This window comes from Mercenaria mercenaria, chromosome 7 (assembly GCF_021730395.1).
Source record: "Mercenaria mercenaria strain notata chromosome 7, MADL_Memer_1, whole genome shotgun sequence".
Lineage (NCBI taxonomy): Eukaryota > Metazoa > Mollusca > Bivalvia > Venerida > Veneridae > Mercenaria > Mercenaria mercenaria.
Window position 1 is genome coordinate 64,540,174 of NC_069367.1, and position 20,739 is coordinate 64,560,912.

At 37.8% G+C, this 20,739-nt stretch overlaps 4 protein-coding genes across 5 annotated transcripts; 2 read left to right on the forward strand and 2 right to left on the reverse strand.

Annotated features, from left to right (window-relative positions):
• The first annotated feature begins 1,026 nt into the window (after positions 1-1,026).
• Positions 1,027-15,870, forward strand: LOC123534786 (uncharacterized). Of its 2 annotated transcripts, XM_053548551.1 has the most exons (4): positions 1,027-1,394; positions 13,511-13,696; positions 14,366-14,492; positions 14,756-15,870. In XM_053548551.1, the coding sequence occupies exons 1-4, from the start codon at positions 1,099-1,101 to the stop codon at positions 14,945-14,947; spliced, it is 801 nt and encodes a 266-aa protein (XP_053404526.1). In that variant the 5' UTR covers positions 1,027-1,098; the 3' UTR covers positions 14,948-15,870. The 2 variants fall into 2 exon arrangements, 1 of the variants encoding a protein (XP_053404526.1); XR_008371775.1 differs by lacking the exons at positions 1,027-1,394; positions 14,366-14,492; positions 14,756-15,870 and adding an exon at positions 11,267-13,181 and having other exon boundaries at positions 13,511-13,648.
• Positions 15,150-15,950, forward strand: LOC128558320 (uncharacterized). Its single transcript, XM_053547247.1, has 2 exons — positions 15,150-15,368; positions 15,690-15,950. Exons 1-2 carry the CDS (start codon positions 15,150-15,152, stop codon positions 15,948-15,950), a joined length of 480 nt encoding a protein of 159 aa, XP_053403222.1.
• Positions 15,951-16,103: 153 nt separating this feature from the next.
• LOC123533453 (uncharacterized) lies at positions 16,104-18,349 on the reverse strand. The gene has a single exon (XM_053548552.1). The coding sequence runs from the start codon at positions 18,347-18,349 to the stop codon at positions 17,561-17,563; it is 789 nt and encodes a 262-aa protein (XP_053404527.1). The 3' UTR covers positions 16,104-17,560.
• A 66-nt stretch (positions 18,350-18,415) lies between these two features.
• Positions 18,416-20,271, reverse strand: LOC123534193 (uncharacterized). The gene is made up of 3 exons (XM_045316316.2): positions 20,017-20,271; positions 19,005-19,277; positions 18,416-18,552 (listed from the first exon to the last, which is right to left on the reverse strand). Exons 1-3 carry the CDS (start codon positions 20,198-20,200, stop codon positions 18,452-18,454), a joined length of 558 nt encoding a protein of 185 aa, XP_045172251.2. The 5' UTR covers positions 20,201-20,271; the 3' UTR covers positions 18,416-18,451.
• Positions 20,272-20,739: the final 468 nt, after the last annotated feature.

Consider the following 20,739-nt stretch of genomic DNA (forward strand, 5'->3'; position numbering starts at 1 on the left):
ACAACGCACAGTATTGTTATTATACATAAACACGTATTCATGTTTGCATGAATAATATTTAGTAACTGGTCATACTGTAAATTATGAAATCAGAGCAGAATATAATAGAGTTACTATAGTAGTAGCTCGATCTGGGATGCTTTATTCGGCTTGAATGGACTTTGCTAGATCGGATCTCACGAGGCGCGCAAGCGCCGAGTGTGATCCGTCCTTGCAAAATCCATGAAAGCCGAATAATACAAAATTCCAGATCTAGCAACTATTATAATGACGAAACGTAAACAGTTATTCCAGTGGCTAAAATAGCAAAGGTGTGATATGTATCTTTTGCAAGAAACTCACTTAAATAGATATATAAGTAGTACTTGGCAATCAGATTGGGGAAAGGGGTCATATTTTAGTGGAGAAAAAAGTAACAGTGCAGGTACATGCATCTTGTTAAACAACCACTTTACATACGAAAACATTAAATTTACAGACATAGTCAGGGATCATTTAATAGCGATTGAACTAGACATTGAAGAGAAATCTTTTGTGATAGTAAACATTTATGGACCGAATAATGATGACATTTCAATTTTAAGTAAATTAGAAGAATTTCTTACAGAGCATGAAGGTAAAAATGTAATATTGGGAGGCGATGTAAATACAGTTTTAGATCCAGAATTAGACAAAAAGAACGGGCATTCAAATACTCATAAAAAATGCAGAAAATTATTAAAAGCAATAATGGAAAAATTTGATATTTGCGACATCTGGAGAGTAAAAAATCCCAATAAATCACAATTTACTTGGCACTCTAGCGATAAACCGCCTATTTTCTGTAGACTAGACTATTTTCTAATATCTCAAAGTCTTGTCAATAATACAAATTCATGTGAAATAGATGTAGGATATAAGTCAGATCATTCAAAAAAAAGTTTAGCCCTGAATATACAAAATCGACCGAAAGGAAAAGGATATTTTAAACTGAATAACAGCCTTTTATTAAAAGATAACTTTTAATAAGAAATAAAGGAAATAGGAGAGATCGTGTTTGTAAACAAACCGACGCTTTTCCGCGCATGCGCATTACGCCGGTGGGCAAAACAAACAACAATGGATGACCTTTTGTTGACCCGTAAAAGAATCGATCCATTATCAGATGAAATTAAACTGTCAGATTACGCAAAAAAGTTACCCCTGGAGGCAAGACAGAGATATGGTGTTAAATTACTTTATGATTTCGGTCAGTGTATGCTTCCAGATCTATACTTGCTAAAATCAGAGTGGAAAGATGATCCAACGTTATGGCCGGACATAGAATATTACGATATTTGGAATTACCTCATCGAAACTCCTGGATCTTATACACGAGAGTCATTGAAAGCGTACAAATCGTTAGATGCGTACAGGTACCTAAATTTTTGTTTTCTGTGTAACAATATTGCATATATTTGTGCCTTTGCTGTGATTTGTCCTCCATTATTTGGTCCTTGAAAATATAAAAATATCTGAACGTCGAATTTTGACTAGTAAGGTTCCATGCTACTAGATTGTAAACCTCTGTCGTAGCCCTACACTTTGTCAGTTTACGGAGGTAACTACTGCCGACGATCATCAGCTCGATTATGGGAGGAACATGTTCCATTCCACTATTTACTTAAATCAAGCATACCGGAACTGACGTACGTGGGCGCGAGAAGTTGTCAAACCCCACTCTTTCACCAGCTTTCCTTAAGTAAACATCAAAACTTCTACTTCTACCGACTTTAGTCGACTACGAACAGGTAAGTCGTATTTAATACAACTTTATGATTGTTAATTACAAGTAGCTAGCTACAGCTACTTTACTGGCGCTGCTACGCGGCCTGTAGCGGTCATTTTGCCAGGAATGGAAATATCCATTCAAAAGGATATGTGCATATATGGCGGCCATCGATTTGAGGTGAATGTCACCTTGTAGTTGAAAAATTTGGTTAGAAATATTTTTTTCAATTTAAATTACTATGATAGGTTCTTATGTATTTCAATTATATTTTAGCTGTGGGGCTCGGATGTTTTCAGATATAAATTCTACTTTTGAGAGCTTTCATTTTCCAATTTCAAGAAACCGGAAACCGGAAATACTTGTTCAGCCATATTTATTTTTTGAATTTTATCAGGTTTGTTTCACACATCTTGAGTTTTCTAAGGGGGAGATGGCATATAGATTTAATCTATTGATGTAAATCGACAACGGTGTTGCTGTTAAAAAATTTCATTGCCTATATATGTGGTTATAATTTTTTATTTTTGACCGGAACTCAAACAGTGGTAAATGTTTTTAAATAAAGCTCCCGACAGGCTTAGGAGTTATAATAGATCCCTGAAGGAGCCCTGGGCACTGGTGAGATCTTGGTGTTAAATTTTTGTATTTTTACCACAGGATTTGCAATGGGCATACTTGTTACAGTATTCACCAGTCTCGGTAGATAAATATTTTATGTCTCTTACGTGGAACTTATGTGTGAGATATTCTTTGTTCATTCTTGGTATTTTTACTTGATTAATATGGGCTGTAATTCATTCCGGAATTCAACTTGAATAGTTATTGGTTAGATATGCCGGGTAAATAATCTCGAAACATTTCGGCCTAAAATAGTTGTTTAATACATATTAACTATTTTTTTTCAAAAAGAACACTTTGAATAAAAATTGTTCAATCTATGAATTTATAAATTCACTGGGCACATTTTACTGCCAATACTTTTTTATTTATAGGCGCTGATACTGTTCAACACTCAGCAAAGGCCAGCTGTACGATTTACCTGTGTAGCAAGGCTCAAGCCGCACATATCAAGGGTAGAGAAGACAACTTGAAACCAAGTAGGTTGCGACCTTAGATATTACTCCTTCAAATTTTGGGGAGAATATTTGGTCATAGTTTGTCTCTGAATCCCCCTGGCAAAGGGATTCAGCCCAATTATCGGTGATAAAACCGAACAGAAGTGAAATTCCAGATTATTGGTTTTCATGCTTTACATGAAAATACTGATATCACTGGATATATTCACATATAAGACCACGTGTTTAATCCAGCTATACTGGATATTGTATATCTATTAAAAGTCTTCAGGATATATTTAACAACGAAACCTGCTCTTTCTAATCTTAAGGTTTAGGAGCTATTTTTGTTAAAACTTATGTCTGATCAACCGAAACTTAACATACACAGAGCTACAAGATCAGATTTATTGAGAATACCATTTATTGGAAACAAAATAGCCAATAAAATTTTGACTTATAGGCGAAAATACACTATTGAACCTGATTATTTTAAAAAAGATAGCACCAAGGGTAGATAGTCTCTATTTGATTTCTTCAACTGACCCTATTGAAATTATGGCGGAAAATGTTGAACCTACACTCCCAAAAATTGCTGAAGAAGAGGAATTAATAAGCTTTCAGGAAGATGTAGATAAATGTCTTTAAATCCCAACCAAACTGAACCTTTAGATATGAATGCGCAGGATCCTGTTGAAATTCCTGTAAGTAAGCCCTCAGAGCTAAATGAACCCAGTTCCACGCAAACTGAAGATCAATCAGGGCAAATAGATAATACTCAAGAACAAAAGGAAGACCAAACACGTGGCACATTAGAGGTCCCAATGGGTCGCCCTGACGCGGATGACGAAACCGTGAACCACGGGCGAATCAATCCAGACGTCAGGGGGGATAGGGAAAAGGGACCAGCCTAATGTAATAGGTAGTTACCAGGAGAAATTCCAGGGAGTAAATTTAGCCAAAGGAAAATTGGTAAACAAGATAATCGCCAATTAGGGCCCGTCCAAAGCTAACTGGGAATCAATATAATTTTGGCAAAGATACTCTCATGAAGATACACCAACTAGAGAGTTTAATAGAAACAGTTTGAAAGGGAATCTTTAAATAGACAAAGTGATGGGCAATTCTGGACAAGAATCAAAAATATTTCCCCCAAAACCAGAAATTGAAACAAGAAACTTCCGGAAATATTTATCAAAGGCAACAACTCCCTAGATTTCCAGGAAATTATGATACCCCACATGTGCATATGGACACACCCCTAGTGACCCATATAGACCAGAATACCCGAGTATCCTATGGGTAATCCTTCAGTGCAATCTGAGGATTATTCCAATCAAAGATATATACTCCGTACACCCCATATAATCAAATGTCTAGAAACTTTGAAAATTATGTTGGGGAGGGGTCATATACCAATTTTCCATACAATCCAAATAATAGAATTCCAACCCATTGGGAATCTATTAGGGCTAACACTCCAGCAAATACGGGAAATTCTAACTGGGCAAATAACTACATGGATAGTTTTCCCTCAAACGTTGGAAACTATCCTGATGATACAACCGATCTAAGTCCTCTAGATATCCAGCTCAAACCGCGGATCTAGGTGACAATGTAAATGTAGGCAGACAGGGTCAAAGACCTTACAATCAAGCCAAAGATTGGAAAATTCCAAAATCTATTTGTTATGATGGTACCGGGGACTGGCGGGCTTTCTATACAAAATTCTCGTCATTTTCCGAAGAAATGCAGTGGTCTGGCAGGGAAAGAAAACGTGCCTTATGTTGGGTCTTAGAAAGTAAAGCCAGTGAATTCTATTATCATGTCACTAGTAGAAACCCGGAGATCGAATATTTCGATCTCATCAAAAAGTTTGAAAAACGATTCGACTTCAGAGATCTACCCGAGACATTGATACTGACCTTTCACAATACCAAGCAAACCCCTAACGAAAATCTAAATGAATGGGCTGAAAGGATTTTAGATCTCGCACATAGGGCATACGTTGATTTACCTGACAATAAAGTTAGTTCAATGGCCGTTATGCGTTTCTGCCAGGGCTGTATTGATAGGGAAAGTGGTCAATATGCTGCAAATATACGTCCTGCTACCATTGAGGACGCTATTGACCGAGTCCGATGGTTCCAACATAACAATGCAATTATCTTTGGTAAAAAGAAATCGGTCAAATTTGATGAAACTAGGAACAGAATTGACATCAGATCGGTTCAATATCAAAGTTCTGATGATGATCTGATCAAGATACTTTTCTGATTCAATCTGTGAAAAGCCGTTCATCAGATAAGACCAGATCTACTAGTGAGGCCCATACCCAGAAAAAGTCTGTACTTTCAAACAATCCTATGGTCAGGCAAAAAGGTCACGTTCAAATGGGAACACTTAAAGGTTTCGAAGAAAGAATGACTGCTATGGAATCTAAAATAGATACTTTGGCTACAAGCGTGTCAAAATTGACAACCTTAGTAAACAGTAGGCAATCTCGTAGGCAATATAGCAGTCCTTCCCCTTCTAGGAATAAGACTATCATTACCTGCTTTGGATGCGGTAAAGAGGGTCATTATAAGAATGAATGTCCTAACAATAAATCAGTATCATTAGTCTCAAATACAAAAAACTGACGAAGATTCTTTAAACAAAATCCGGGTCGGACAACGAGGCCTAAGCCCGACCCCGTCTCATGAGTCTTTAGAAGGCCTCGACTTGCCAAAAAAATAGGTCAAATATAGATAAACATCCAGTTGACAAAAATGATTTAAATAGTTCGGCTATGACCGATGCTAAAAATCAGAAATTAGAGACGGATAATTATCCAATACCGAATGGTAGTCGTTCCCTTTTAAACGATTCCCTTCTGTGTTGTATGCAGGATAATAAATCGGATAACAATCCTGACACAAATCCTGAATTACACTCAATTCCCGAAACTGAAGGCATAAATATCTGTCAATTACGTTCAAATTCTATGCTTAATTTGAAGATTAATCTGGGAAATATCGATACAACAGCAATATTAGATACAGCTGCTGAGGTATCGTTAATATCTGATAAAATCTTCAACAAGCTAGACCCAAAGCCTCCAATTTTGAAAAGATCAAAATGTTCACAGCGGGTAGGGAATTAAACCATGGACGGATACGTCATAGGTCCAGTAAAGATTAATCTTGGTAACAATTCATATTCAGAGATTATTCATGTAGCTCCTATTGAGGATGACATGTTACTGGGATTGGACTTTATGCAGAAACATGGTATGAAAATAAGTATCCCTGAAATTAAGGACAATAATATGCCTTATTTGGAGATTAAAGATGAACATGTATCTTTAAATGTAGGACATTCTCAAAGGCCTATTAGAGTAGCCAAAGTAACAGTGAGTAAACGTACAGTATTACCACCCAACTCTGTAGCACATGTCAAATGCAAACTAAGTACTCCCATGCCTGACTATATGATTGAACCTGTATCAGGATTAAAAGTCTTGGTACCAAGAACTGTTCATGCTGCAAATAACGAACTTAAAATTTGCGTGTTGAACATCACGGATAGGTACATAACTCTTAAAAAAGACTAAACCTATTGCAGAGGCAAATGAAGTTACTGAGATCTTGCCTGGGCCTGACGATTAAATGAAGTTGGCCCCTCAAGTTCAGAAAACTAATGTCTCTCAAAATTCAGAAGAGGCGGAGCAAGAATTCATGAATGAATGTTCTGAATCGCATATACCGGGCCATCTAACAGACCATGTTTCAAAAATCTACTTTAGAACTAAAGAATCTCAAAAATCTTATTCGGTAAATTGTTAGTTGAATATCAAGATGTGTTCGCTCGAGATGAATTTGATCTTGGAAATTTTAGTGAAATAGAACATAAAATTGATACGGCGACACAAAACCAATCAAAACAAAACTGAGACGTACTCCCCTGCATTTTGCTGCAGAGGAAGAAGCACATCTACAAAAAATGCTTAAAGCAGGTGTCATCCAGCCATCAGTTTCTGAATGGGCATCTGCCCCTGTCCTTATTCGTAAAAGGGACAACTCAGTCAGATGGTGCCTGGACTACCGCGCTCTTAATCAATCAACGGTCAAGGATGTTTTTCCTCTCCCTAATGTAGAAGAATGTCTGGATACTTTGCAGGGAAATGAATGGTTTTCTAAACTTGATGCAATTTCCGCCTACTGGCAAATTAAAGTAGCGAAGGAAGATCAAAAGAAAACTGCATTCCTAACAAAGTACGGCCTTTACGATTTTTGTAAAAATGGCTTTTGGTTTATGCAATGCTCCTGCCACATTCTCTAGGGTCATGAATTTAATCCTACATGGGCTAAATTGGAATATCGTCCTTGCCTTTTTGATATATTCTGGTTATGGGTAGAACGTTTGAAAACCACCTTAAAAATTTGGAAAAAGTCTTCGCACGGCTAAGACAATATAAACTAAAGTTGAAGCCTAAAAATGCGAATTTTTCCAGAAAAAGGTAGAATTCCTTGGCCGATTAGTAGATAAAAATGGTCTGGAAATCAGCGATACACATATAGCTGCAGTCAAAGATTGGCCAATTCCTAAAAATAAGAAGGAAGTACAAAAATTCTTGGGTCTAACTAACTATCATAGGTCGTTCATACCGAATTATAAAATTAGCTGCCCCTCTATATCAAATCACAGGCAAAGAACCTTTTCGGTGGGAAAATGAACAAGAAATTGCATTTAATCAAATTAAGCAAAATTTAACCTCACCACCTGTCTTAGCTCTACCAAATAATGAAGGTCAATTCATTCTAGATTGTGATGCCAGTGACTTGGCTATTGGGTGTGAATTCATACAAATTCAAAACAATGAAGAAAAAGTCATAGCCTATGGTAGTTACTCTTTGACTGCAGAACAGAAAAAGTACTGTACCACTAGAAAAGAACTTCTAGCTGTAGTACGATTTACAAGGCAATTCCGGCATTATTTGTTAGGCCGACCAGTAATTGTAAGATCTGACCACAGTAGTTTGACATGGCTGCTGAACTTCAAAAATCCACAAGGCCAAATAGCCCGCTGGATAGAAGAGCTCAGTCAATATAATATCAAAATTCAGCATCGCAAAGGTCATAAACATACTAATGCCGATGCCTTGTCAAGAATTCCAGATAGAGACATGATAGACTGTCCAAATTACAAGCTAGGAAGTGAAATTCTAGAAAGTCTGCCTTGTCGTGGTTGTTCAAAATGTGTAAGAGCCCATGATAATTGGTCAAATTTTGCCAAGGATGTAGATGATGTGATTCCGTTGTCCTCATGGAAAAACTTCACTACTCATGACCAAAACTCTATTTGTGAATGTACCCTAAATTGGTCAGAACCTTCAAGAGACATAAGTTGGCCTTTACAAGAATTGGCCAAACTTACCTGATGTAGATAATATGTCTGATTCTACAATGGATGCTAACACTTTTTCTGAAAATAGGCCCGACAAGAATTGGCCCGAGTTCAGTATTAAGTAACGCAGAATCCGATAGATCACGACATTCTGACTATACAAAAACTGTTTCTTGTGAAAATGAAGATAACTTGTTGCATTCCCATTTAGATATTGTGGGAACCCCTGGACCAGTCATTTTGCTATGTCCCAGTTCCCACAATCCTTCCATAACCAAGGTTTGTAGGAGTGTAACAACCATATGGGACATCAGAACCAAGAAATAGTTCAAAAACAAGCGGATGACCAAAATTTGTCAATTTTGCGAAACTGGCTTACAGATGGTACTATCCCTTCCGAAGGAACTATATTTTTTGGGTAATTCCAAAACTAAGAAATATTGGAACAATAGAGACAGATTTTTTCTAAAAAATAATGTTATTTGGTTTAGAAACAAACATGATGAAATACTTTTACTTGTTCCCGAAAATTTGAAAACATCTATTTTAGAATTGATTTATGATATTCCATCATCAGGTCATCAAGGAAGAGATAGAGTCCTAGCTAAAGTCAAATGTAAATATTATTGGTCAGGAATGAAAATGATATTGAACAGTACATTTCTTCTTGTGCCATCTGTAAGCAAAGTAAAAGGGAAGTAAGATATCACGGGCTCCCATGACAAAATTTCATGCTGGGTCACCAATGGAGCGAGTACATCTTGATTTTTTAGGGCCCACTCCCCAAAAACGAAAAAACGGGAATGAATACATTCTCATGATGGTCGATCAGTTCACTAAGTGGATAGAGTGTGTCCCACTGCCTTCACAAACAGCAGAGGTGACTGCTCATGCCGCTGTGAACCAATTTTTTACCAGATTCGGCTATCCATTCGAAATTTATACGGATCAGGGCGGAATTTCGAGAGTCAACTTTTCACAAAAATTTGTGAAATGCTCCATATACATAAAGCTCGTACAACTCCCTATAGACCCTCTTCTAATGGTCAAGCAGAACGTACAAATTTAACCTTGATGAACGCTATCCGTTGCTATATTGGGAATAACCAGACTCAGTGGGATAAATACTTGGCACAAATAGCCAGTGCAATAAGGTCAAGTGTTAACAGGTCCACGGGCTTCACTCCAAACAAATTAATGTTAGGGAGGGAGGTAAATCATCCTGTAAACATCATGTTTCCCACACCATCTAAAACTGCTGATGTTGGAGAGTTAGTCTCTGAACTAGAAAAATGCAAACTCCAAAGCACATGAGGTAGCTCGCAAAACTCTCAATACAAGTCAAGAAAGAATGAAAAGGGACTATGATTTACGTTTGCATCACAGATCATACAATCCAGGAGACCTTGTTTACATCCTTGATTCAGCCTCTATAAAGGGTAAGTGCAAAAAGTTACAACCCCCTTGGAAAGGTCCAGGTATCATAGTGGCTAAATTAAATTCGTACCTGTACCGAATCAAATTACGAAATGCAATCTGTGTGGCTAACCATGATAAGTTAGCCCCTTGTAAAGTCAGGAAGCTACCGGTCTGGTTAGAGAAATATAAAGATAATTTCCCATTATTGGTAAAGTCCATACCAACTGAGTCACGGGGGAAAACTAGTACCTTGTATTGTCTTTGTAGACGGCCTTACACAGGTGAATTTATGATTCAATGTGATTATTGTACCGAATGGTATCATGGCGCCTGTGTGAACGTCTCCTCAGACGATGCTATAAGAAATCGATAAATACTCATGCCCGCTATGTTCACGGAGTTAATTGATGACCTGTGGATAATCATTATCATTTCAGTCTGATTATGGCATCGTTAACCCCCAATTGGGACCTGATTAACTGCACCATCGCTAAAATGGATGCCGCTACTCAAGAAGGTCGCTTACTACACCCGTACCAAATGTTCAAAGACTTGTCTTGTTTATATGGGTTGGGGGAAGATGATTTTAAACGTATTGTTATCCAACAGGCCCAAATAGCCAAGAACATGAATCAACCGCACCGAAACTGGCTTAAAGAGGCTAGAAAAAATGCTAGCTGCTTTTTTGCGGTACAGGGGTCAATGATGTATTCCCCCCTTTTATTTCTCGTAAGAGACCTGCTAAAAGGAAGGCGGTCTCTCTTAACAATGCTGTACCAGTTAATCCGTCCAGTTCAGCCACTGTGGATTCTATTTGAGGATTGAACCTGATTTAATACAGATTCAGTTCTACCGAATCCATTAACACCAGTTCGTGCTGAAACTGTAACTTATACAGGTCAAACTAACTCTGAAACCAGGAGAGTGTTGACAAAGGAGAGTGTCCAATGAAGGCTTCTGAGGACTCTCAACTGGAAATCCTGGAAAATTCCGGTAGTACAGTTCAGAAACCTCTCCAGATCACACTACCTGATCCTTTACCTGAAGAAGCTCAACCGGAAATCCTGGAAAACTCCGGTAGTACGGTTCAAGCTAATCTTCAAGTCGCATTACCTGACTATGTTGCTGAAGAGCCTCGACCAGAAATCCTGGAAACTTCAGGTAGTACGGTCAAGGCAAAATTCCTGTTAATTGTACTAAATATATAGCAACCAAAACTATCTGGAATAGTTCCTATAGGTCAAGTACAACTCCTGTTGGTCATGATGGTCATAATCTGCCCATAGGAGAAAGGTCAAAACCAACTCCTGTAACCCATCAGGATTTCAAAATCGTTATTCAAAAAGAAAATCCTATAACCCGTACTAAACCCAAAACCCAAGGTTGGAGTGTATGTCCACTGTGCGGAAAGCATTCAAGACGCCTCCGCTGGCACGCCAATCGATTCCCCCTTTCAGTTTTATTCATTGATCAAGAAACTGAAACCCAAGCCAATGATCCAGCATTCCATCAAGCACGGGTGGAATGTCTCCAGTTATTGTCTAGGTTACTATTGGGACCAAAGGCTGGTCTTGAAGAGTTAGTTGATTTCCAAACGTCAACTCTGCTCTACCTTATAAACTGCTCTGTGTCAGATAACAGTCAAAGAGCAATGCAACTTCTTTGTTTCAATCAAGGTTGGCAAGCCCCCAATGTGTTCACTCTGTCACCTATTAATTCGTTGGCTTGTCTCATTCACTGGAGGGTCATAGTAACGACTTGCAAATATCTCTCTCTCGAAAAAAGGGAAGAATTTGCAACCTTCTGTGATGAAACTGGGACCCAATTACACTTGGAAGTACCTAAAAATGTCAGGACCACTGCATTAGGAGAACCGCAAGGGTTTCAAAGAAGTTGCCACAGGGGATCATAACTCATTACAAATTACAGTTACCCCCAATCCCCCCAAAAAGCCGAGGTTGCAGTACAATGAAACGGAAGCCAATTCTTCACAATCTCAGGTAACATCCAATCCTTGCGACAATTCTACCATGCTATCCAATGAAGTGGATGCTATAGATTGTCATTTTCATTTAGACCGTACGGGGAGCAGAGTACTAAAGAAATCACACAATCTATCACCTGATGATCTCCTTACTGAGATCTTGGAGTTTCGGCAGGTGGTGAGTCCTCTGGTTCCTGTGAGGTTACTGGGAATGGTCGCCAATTTTTGTGATCCGGATAGCTACCCAACCCTCTTTCCCTCGGATTCTAGACTCAAGATATCCATTGGTCTCCATCCGAGGAAAGTACGAGAATTCTCCCAGAAACTACTTGGCGATCTGGTTGGAATTCTAAATAATCCAGCAACAGTTGGACTTGGGGAAATAGGTTTGGACTGGACAGAGCCTAGGATCACACGGTCTACACAAATACAGGTGTTTAAGGATTTGCTTCGGGTTTCTGACACAAACAGGGTGCTTATTCTCCACCTAAGGGGAGAAATCCCTGCTGACTTTTCCGTGTTCCACACCGGACTGGAAATCGTTAGTTCCATTTGTCGGAAATCCCAGCCTATCCACCTCCATTGTTTCAGTGGAGATTTATCCGTAGTCGCATCTTGGGCGACGTCTTTTCCAAATTGCTATTATGGATTCAATGCCAATGTGGCCCATTTCGGACCTCAGCAGGTAGCGGCGCTCCGGGCGATTTCGTTAGACCGAATTCTCTTGGAAACCGATGCCCCTTATTCGCCCCCTGTAAAGGGGATCTCCAAGAGTGTAAAATAATCAACACTCCTGCATTCGTAGGAGATGTTGCCAAGTTGGTTTCCGAAGTCCGTGGGGTCGCCTTGGATCGCTTGCTACATGCTTCGGTAAAGAATGCCAAGGATTTATACAAATTCTAAAGAAACAAGTTTCAGTTTGACCTGAGTAGATATTCTTTTTTTGTATTATTTTTGTACATTTGTTCACAGGTTCACTATAATTTTTACCCGGGAAATCTTGTCTGACTATTTGACCCTGATTTGGGTAATAATATTGATACATTCCAGAATGATCAGTCGGAATTCCAGATAATCCTGGAAAACTGGCCTGATTTCATTTCCCTAGTAACTGGACGGATAACTAAATTGTAAATATGTACGTTGGTGTATAATAATTTTAAAGGTTTTATTAAATTTGGGGACGTATTTTAAATAATATGGGTTTTTATATAAATGAGTTTTAAAATTATATTTTCCTTTGGTCAATATCAATAATCTTGGATGCGCATCCTGGTTATCACACACACACCAAACTTGGTAATTTGGGTTACCTTATTAATTCTAAATGGTGATGACCGGTTCCATAAAATGGGGAGGAGTGTCGTAGCCCTACACTTTGTCAGTTTACGGAGGTAACTACTGCCGACGATCATCAGCTCGATTATGGGAGGAACATGTTCCATTCCACTATTTACTTAAATCAAGCATACCGGAACTGACGTACGTGGGCGCGAGAAGTTGTCAAACCCCACTCTTTCACCAGCTTTCCTTCAGTAAACATCAAAACTTCTACTTCTACCGACTTTAGTCGACTACGAACAGGTAAGTCGTATTTAATACAACTTTATGATTGTTAATTACAAGTAGCTAGCTACAGCTACTTTACCTCTATATATAGCAGCTGTTTACACATATCAGGCATGTGTTATATGTATTTTTCAATGTATTTGTTTTCAGGGGTGTAACAGGGAGTATATACTGTATATGGGGAGTCAGTATCCCTTCCTCATTAAAGCTATTCAACCTTGTGGATTATTACTTATCCTATATGTTGCTTGCTGTGTACAAACATTTTGTGATATGTACAAACATTTTGTGATATGTGATTCAGTTAAAAAGTATTGATTGAAATATGTTTCATGTGATTCCAGGTTCGTGATCAGTGGGCATGTTCAGGTCATTGAGTATCATGATATAGGAGACAACGTTCCATATTGTGCTGTGAGAGCCAAAGTCACTCCTTCGCAGAGAATTACTGAAAAACCTCACCTACCATGGGCTTATCTGAACAAGAAGACAGCTTCTGTGTTTTGTGCACACTGTACCTGTCAAGCTGGGTAAATTTTCTTGATTTTTACTTATTTTTTATGGTTTGAAAAAATAAATGCATTATTCTTCACAAATAAGAAATAACAATCGCGAATGAATTATTTCACTACATGAATATATTCAATTTTCAAATGGGGTATAAAAGGGAAGCTCATTTGTCAACAGCACTCCCTTTAGTTCTGATGAAAGCTTCAAGCTTATTGAAACCACTCTCGAGACCACTTCCTGGAAAAACCAGTACTGGTGTCATATGAGAAGTCATGGTCGTGACACCAGTGAGGCTCGTACCCACGACCCCTGGATTGAGCGGCCGACAGGCAATACCTTTCAAGACTTCAAATATCAAGCCTTTATGAAGAAAGACACATCCGTTATCATTTGAGCCACGTCATGAGAAAACAAGGATAGTGGCTTTGCGACCTGCATGGATCCAGACCAGCTGCGCATCCACACTGTGTGATCAGGATCCATGCTTTTCACTAACGGTTTTTCTAATTACAATAGGGTTTGAAAGCGAACATCATGGATCATGACAATACTGCGAGGATGAGCAGTCTGGTCTTGATTCGTGCCGGTCGCAAACACACTGTGTTGGTTTTCTCGTGGCATGGCTCATATCATTGTTGTATACTTGTGTGAATACCATAACGTTTATTTCTTCATAATTTCATTTGCAGTTTGGGAGAGGTTTGCAGCCATGTAGCAGCCCTTCTCTTTAAGATGGAAATAGGGGTGAAATTGGGACTTACCTGTCAATCTGTAACCAGTGACGCATGCAAGTGGAACAAAGCTTTTCGCAAGGAGGTATTTGACTTTCACATTAGTTAATAATAATTTATTCATTTTAACTTTAAGCTTATAATGTCAATTTCAAGTTAACCACGAAAAACCAGTACTGACCTCTAATGATGACTTACAACAATGACATCCGTGCAGTCTGATCATGATCTACACTGTACGCCATTCAGTCAGTATCTTTTTGGCGAGCACCCCTTTAAACAGCAAATGGTACTGTCCAAAATTTATTATATGCATGTTTATAAATGATCTTATTATTGTTGTTGTAGTTGGAGCCAGTGACAGTTACAGAGTTGCAGCCACTGATTAAGGGAAGGAGAAATAAACCCATAGAATCTGTGATTCCGACAGGAAAGGATCTTCTTCCAGATACATCCGTTCTTGAGTCATTGAAAAAAGTTTGCCCTGATGCTGTGTTTTTCTCGACTATCCCGCGTACATCTAGATCCAGAAGAGACTGAAACAGCTTCAGAAGGTGGAGACTACCAACAGCATGTTCAACCTCTCAGAGACCTGTATAGAGAGCACGGCTCAAATTCTGTTCACAGTGATAAAACATTTAAAGATATATGGTCAAATATAAATGTAATGAAAAACAGGCAAAAGACTTAGAGAGAGAGACATGTGGACAGTCAGTTTGTCCAGTATGGTCCGAACAACGTAATGGAAGAATCACAGCAACCAAGGCACATGATATTCTTGATTCTTGTAAGAAGGGAGGCTACTAATCCTGATAATCTTGTGCGACGAATCACTGGCAGTAAGTGCTACACGTTATCTGGAAAAACTGCTGTGAAATGGGGAACTGATAATGAGGAGAAAGCAAGATATAAGTATGTTGAAACAGAAAAAGCTAACCATAAACATATGAAAGTGACAACTGTTGGACTTATGATTGATCACACCAGGCCATTCCTGGCTGTGTCATCAGAAAGCGCCTTCTTGAAATAAAATGCCCGTACAAACACAAAGACAAAAAGATCACTGAAATAAAAGACAAAGACTTTTGTTTGGGCTCTGATGGCACTTTGAAAAAAAGTCACAGATACTATACCCAGGTGCAGATGCAGATGCAGGTGTACGGATTATCAAGATGTGACCTGTTTATCTATACCAATAAAGACAACATTATAGTTCCTGTAGCTAAAGATGAACCGTTTTGCCAAAGCTTAGTTAAAAAATGTGAACATTTTTTTTTTAAAGTTTATTCTGCCTGAACTGGTCACACGCAAACTGGAACATTCTTACATGCCATCAAATGAAAATGAATCAATGGATGAAACTGGTCAAAATGTTGATGAAAAGGAACTTTGGTGTCTTTGTCAAGAACCAGAGTATGGTCGTATGATCAAGTGTGTAAATGAAGACTGCCCTACTCAATGGTTCCATTATGAGTGTGTTAATATTAGAAGGTGCCCAAGAGGAAAATGGGTGTGTCCTGAATGCTCAGAGGCACAGGATTAGAGACGCTGAAAAATGACAGGAGTGAATTCTTTAAAAAAGTTTGCAATACCCACCACTATTCTTTAGAGATATGTTTTATCATATGTGAACTATGCATAGGAAAACAATATACCAATATAAGTTATTTTCTCTTGTAAAGAGCATTATCTCATTTATATCAACAGAAGGAAACCTTTGTGAACACTTCAAATCAACAGACAATTCACATTTTAAAGGAAAGCATTGTCAATACTTTTAAGAAATTTTGAGCAAACTTCACCAGAATGCATCCGGAGTTTTATAATGTTATATGTATTCTTGTTATGATAATGTCTGTTTGGTATGACATAGTGCTCAATAACTTATAATAATCTATAGTTAGGCTGAGGTCTTTTATGTTTAACTTGGCAAAACATTGTATTCAGTTAAGCATATATATTACTGAAATGTAATATCTGTCAGGTGAGCGAACCAGAACCATCACAGCTTTCTTGTTTTTCATTGTTGACCAAGTATATATACACAGCTATTGGATTACACGAGAAGAGAGATTGGTGGCATAAGCTCTATAAGCAAGTTTTGATAGTTATAGCCCTTATTTGGAAGTGGTCTTTATCTCAATTTTGACTGTATAGCTTTATTTGACAAGCCTTTAGGAAAGAGATACAAACTATATGCAATGTTGTTACTCTGTATTCCAGTAATTGTTACAATGATTAACAAAGTAATAATGACACAAATAAATAAACATAGTAAAACAAATAAATTAACATAGTGATGAAACAAATAAGAACTCATAGTGATGAATGCTGTGAAAAAGTTAAAAGTTCTGTGAAATCTATATACTAATAGATTTGATTCATGAAAAAAATTCTTTTCTTTTACTGTGTTAAGCACATGGTATTACTGGATGTAGAATTTAAATCTGCTAAACAAAAATTGAAGTTAGAAAGAGTTAGCTATCAAAACTGTCGACCAAAAGTAATGTATGTGATTTTGAACATTTTTTCATTCTTGATTTGCTCTACTGTGTTGAGCACACTGTAAGAAGGTGGTGTAAAATATAAATATCTACTATATTCACATCAGAAAGTACTAATAGTTTTCTCATATACTGTTTCTTAATAAAAACAATGATAAGCTATGAAAATGTAACAAAAATACTTTTGACATATGACTAGAGGTCTGTCCCCAGAAGTAATATCTGATTTTGAACATTTTTTACTCTTCTGCGTTACTGTGTTAAGCACGCGTTAATAATCGATGTTAAGTCTAAATTTGTTATTCAAACTGTTAAACAAAAATACACATTTGAAATATGAAATAAAATAAAAGATTTTTGAACAATGTTCATTCTTGTTTTGCTTTACTGTGTTAAGCACACTGTAAGAAGGTGGTGTAAAATATAAATATCAACTATATTTACATCAGAAACTACTAATAGTTTTCTGCTATACTGTTTCCTAAGGAAAACAATGATTAACTATTAAAATGTTAACGGGATACTTTTGGCATATGACTAGAGGTCTTTCCCTTAAAGCACTGTATATAAAGGTTTGAGCCAGTTCTTAAATGAAGAATCTGATTAAACACTAAGCCTTAAATACTATGATGAGTTCCGGCGTAATCATTTACTTTACAAGTTTTGGTTGAAGATTGCAAATGGCTGAACAAATTGTTAAAATACTATCACAATGGGGAACCATGCTTATCGACATAAGTGTGCTGAGGATTTTGAAATTCTTCAGTCTACCTATTGCTCTTTCCACATGAATACGCACACGTGACATAGCCCTACTAGTTTCAACCTGTTGTTGAGTTAATTGTGACTGTCCTTTAGTAAATGCTGGTATAGCAAGAAAACAGTTTCTCGAGGTGACTTCTTCACTGATTAGAAATCCTCTATCAGCTAACACGAGATCTCCATTCTCAAGTAAATCCAGAAACCCACTCCTTTGTGTAACAATTTTGTCTGATGTCCTTCCGCCGAATGCCCGCGAAATGAATGATATTGCACCCAATGGAGTAATTGCCACAAGATATTTTAAAGTATTATGATGCTTGTAGTTGGACCAAGTGGATGCCCGCGCAGTTAAATTTCCTGGTCTTTCAATGAAAATTTCTGTGCAGTCAATGATGGTTCTAGCATTTCTGCATTTTGGCTTAAATACCTTGGGCAGTGTTCTAATAATGTCTTCCTTTTCAGGCCAGTGAATCATAAATTTTAACTGCTTTGCAATTATAGGAATACACCTGTTCAAAATTTCTGACACAGTAGTAGGTGAAATGTCAAATCTGGCGGCTATGTCATAATTCTGTACATTAAGTCTTAGTTTCATAAGAACAATAAGAACAACATCCTCGCTACATACTGAGGAGAAAGCTGGAAGACTGTTCTGAAGGAATGATACCAACCACATGAAGGTCTTGAAGTTTGGGATTCCTGTGAAGAAACTTGTCTTTTTGTCACTATTTCCTTGACTTAGAAATTCAGCACCAAAAGTTTTATCTTTGACCCTTTTCTATAGGCGTCGCTTCTCATCCTGAAGATGACCTAGTTCCTGCAGCAATGACTGTTTCTCTGATTTCATTTGCTCAAGCTCCTCCATGCATCTGCTGTCATCTGAAATAATGTTAAGCAATACTGACATTCTTGATTTGGCTTCACAATTCATATGATTAATAACAAACTGGTAGAAAGTTTATGTATATATCAACTTTTATCCGCACCATTACGACACTGTTATAGGGCTGCCAATGCTAAAACCTAGCTTACACTGCTTAATTTCTACATTGGACTTGTCTGTCCTTTAATTTGGACAGTACCGTTCTCTGTTTAAATAGTGCATACAAAAAATACTGACTGAACAGTGTACAATGCAGATCATGATCAGACGCTACGGATGTGCAGGCTGATCGTGATCTACACTAATCACAAAGGCAGAATCGGTCGTGTTTAACGCGATAAGGCTAAGGTGTCGATAACTGTCATTGAATCAGACAGAATGCTAATTGGTGGGTACCATTCTTTGAATTTATTTAAGAGTTTGCATAACATTGTATATATTTATTTACCTGGATCTAAACATCCCCTAGGTGGAGTGAGGTCAGATTCAGTGTCTGCATCTACATTTGTACAGTTCATGGAAAAGGACAAATCAATCAAGATTGATGCAGCTCTCTGTCTATTGTTTTCATCTTGCTCCCGGTCCAACTTCAGCGACTGCCTGGCTCTGGACCTGACAAAGCGGTTCAGTTTTACATTTGGAGTTGAAGATCTGTGGGTCGGATAACCCAAGTACAGTGATGGTGCATAATCTGGGTCCTCGGGAATCTGGCTTGCACTTCCTGCAAATTAAATTATGCAAATTTAAGAACAGCATGCCATATTAATTTTCCAGTTGAGATGCCTTGGTAAAATTTATATCCAACATATGAGCCACGCCAATGAGAAAACCAACATAATGGCTTTGCAACCAGCATTGATCCAGAACAGCCTGCGCATTCATGCAGTCTGGTCAAAATCCGTGCTGTTTTTGCTAACAGTTTCTCGATATCGCACTTCGACAGCGAACAGCACGGATCCTGCCCAGACTGCGCAGATGCTGATCGCAAATGCACTGTTGGTTTTCTCATGGCATGGCTCATAGCAAAAGTAAATCCAGTGGCTGTAGATACATACAAAATTACTTTAACCAATAACAGTAGGCCTACAGTAGATCTACAGTCATTAAATCAGTTCCGGCACACTTTCTGAAATTTAGCAAGGTACAGTATGTTCAGAAACTCTATTTTTTCTATTGGGTCATGTAAAGTAAACATTTCTTATCTATCTGTCTATGTACATACGGTACAGCAGGGTTTATAATTTCCTCACCCAATGAACGCATGTTTACAAACCTTGTATGAAATCTGGGTCAACAAACCCTTGCAGTTTCAGCCATTGTTTACATTACCCAGCTGACATCGAGCACCTACTTGTGACTCGGCGGTATCACAAAACTATTTAAGGTGAAATGCAAAGTGAAAAAAATTCTGCTCATTATAATCACCACTTATATTTCAAAGTTATAAAGAATCTGTCTACCTGACACGAAGTGTTTTCCACACACACGATCCTGGCTATTTGGATTCCAGTTTTTCCTGTTGATGGCCGATAACCATTGTTTTCTTCGCACTGGGTTATTTTCGTTGGGAATTCTATGCCAAGAAACCTTGGAACCCTTTTCCCACCTGTTAGTACAGCCCACAACTACACAAGACTGAACCATTGCTTAAAGTTGATGTGTAGAATTCTTGTACAATTTAATATGTTGACTCACCAATGCTAACGGTGTATTGATTTTCTGCCCACCAGCGGCGTTTACATAAATAAATCAGGTGCGCGTGACGTCACGGCGATCTCTCCTATAGTCAAGGAAACAGCTAGATTAAACGAACATGCAAATCCAAATACTCTCTGGGAAGTTATAAAGGGGAATATAAGGAATGCAACTATAAAATACGCCACAAAAGTAAAAAAGGAAGAGGAAAAGAAGGAAAATGAATTACAGTTAAAGATAAAAGACATAGAAAAACAAATTTCACATGACAAGAGCAAAAACAACAACGAAAAACTAACAGAGGAATATGAAAAGTATATACTAGTAAGAGAATTAAATGAGTTAAACGAGAAAAAGTTACAAGGAATAATTATGAGGTCAAAAGCTCAGCAAGTTGAATATAATGACAAAAATAGTAAGTTCTTCTCGAACTTAGAAAAACAGAACTATGAGAAAAAATCTATGAAACAAATTCATTTAAACAGAAC

Coding starts and splice junctions, on each gene's coding strand:
- LOC123533453 (XM_053548552.1), bottom strand. CDS start 18,349: ATGTGGTTGGTATCATTCCTTCAGAACAGTCTTCCAGCTTTCTCCTCA.
- LOC123534786 (XM_053548551.1), top strand. CDS start 1,099: ATGGATGACCTTTTGTTGACCCGTAAAAGAATCGATCCATTATCAGAT. Junction 1,395..13,510: donor AAATCGTTAGATGCGTACAG/GTACCTAAATTT, acceptor ATGTGATTCCAG/GTTCGTGATCAGTGGGCATG. Junction 13,697..14,365: donor CACTGTACCTGTCAAGCTGG/GTAAATTTTCTT, acceptor TTTCATTTGCAG/TTTGGGAGAGGTTTGCAGCC.
- LOC123534193 (XM_045316316.2), bottom strand. CDS start 20,200: ATGGTTCAGTCTTGTGTAGTTGTGGGCTGTACTAACAGGTGGGAAAAG. Junction 19,278..20,016: donor TGGAAAACACTTCGTGTCAG/GTAGACAGATTC, acceptor TTTAATTTGCAG/GAAGTGCAAGCCAGATTCCC. Junction 18,553..19,004: donor TAGGGGATGTTTAGATCCAG/GTAAATAAATAT, acceptor ACATTATTTCAG/ATGACAGCAGATGCATGGAG.
- LOC128558320 (XM_053547247.1), top strand. CDS start 15,150: ATGGAAGAATCACAGCAACCAAGGCACATGATATTCTTGATTCTTGTA. Junction 15,369..15,689: donor AACATATGAAAGTGACAACT/GTTGGACTTATG, acceptor TTTTTTTTAAAG/TTTATTCTGCCTGAACTGGT.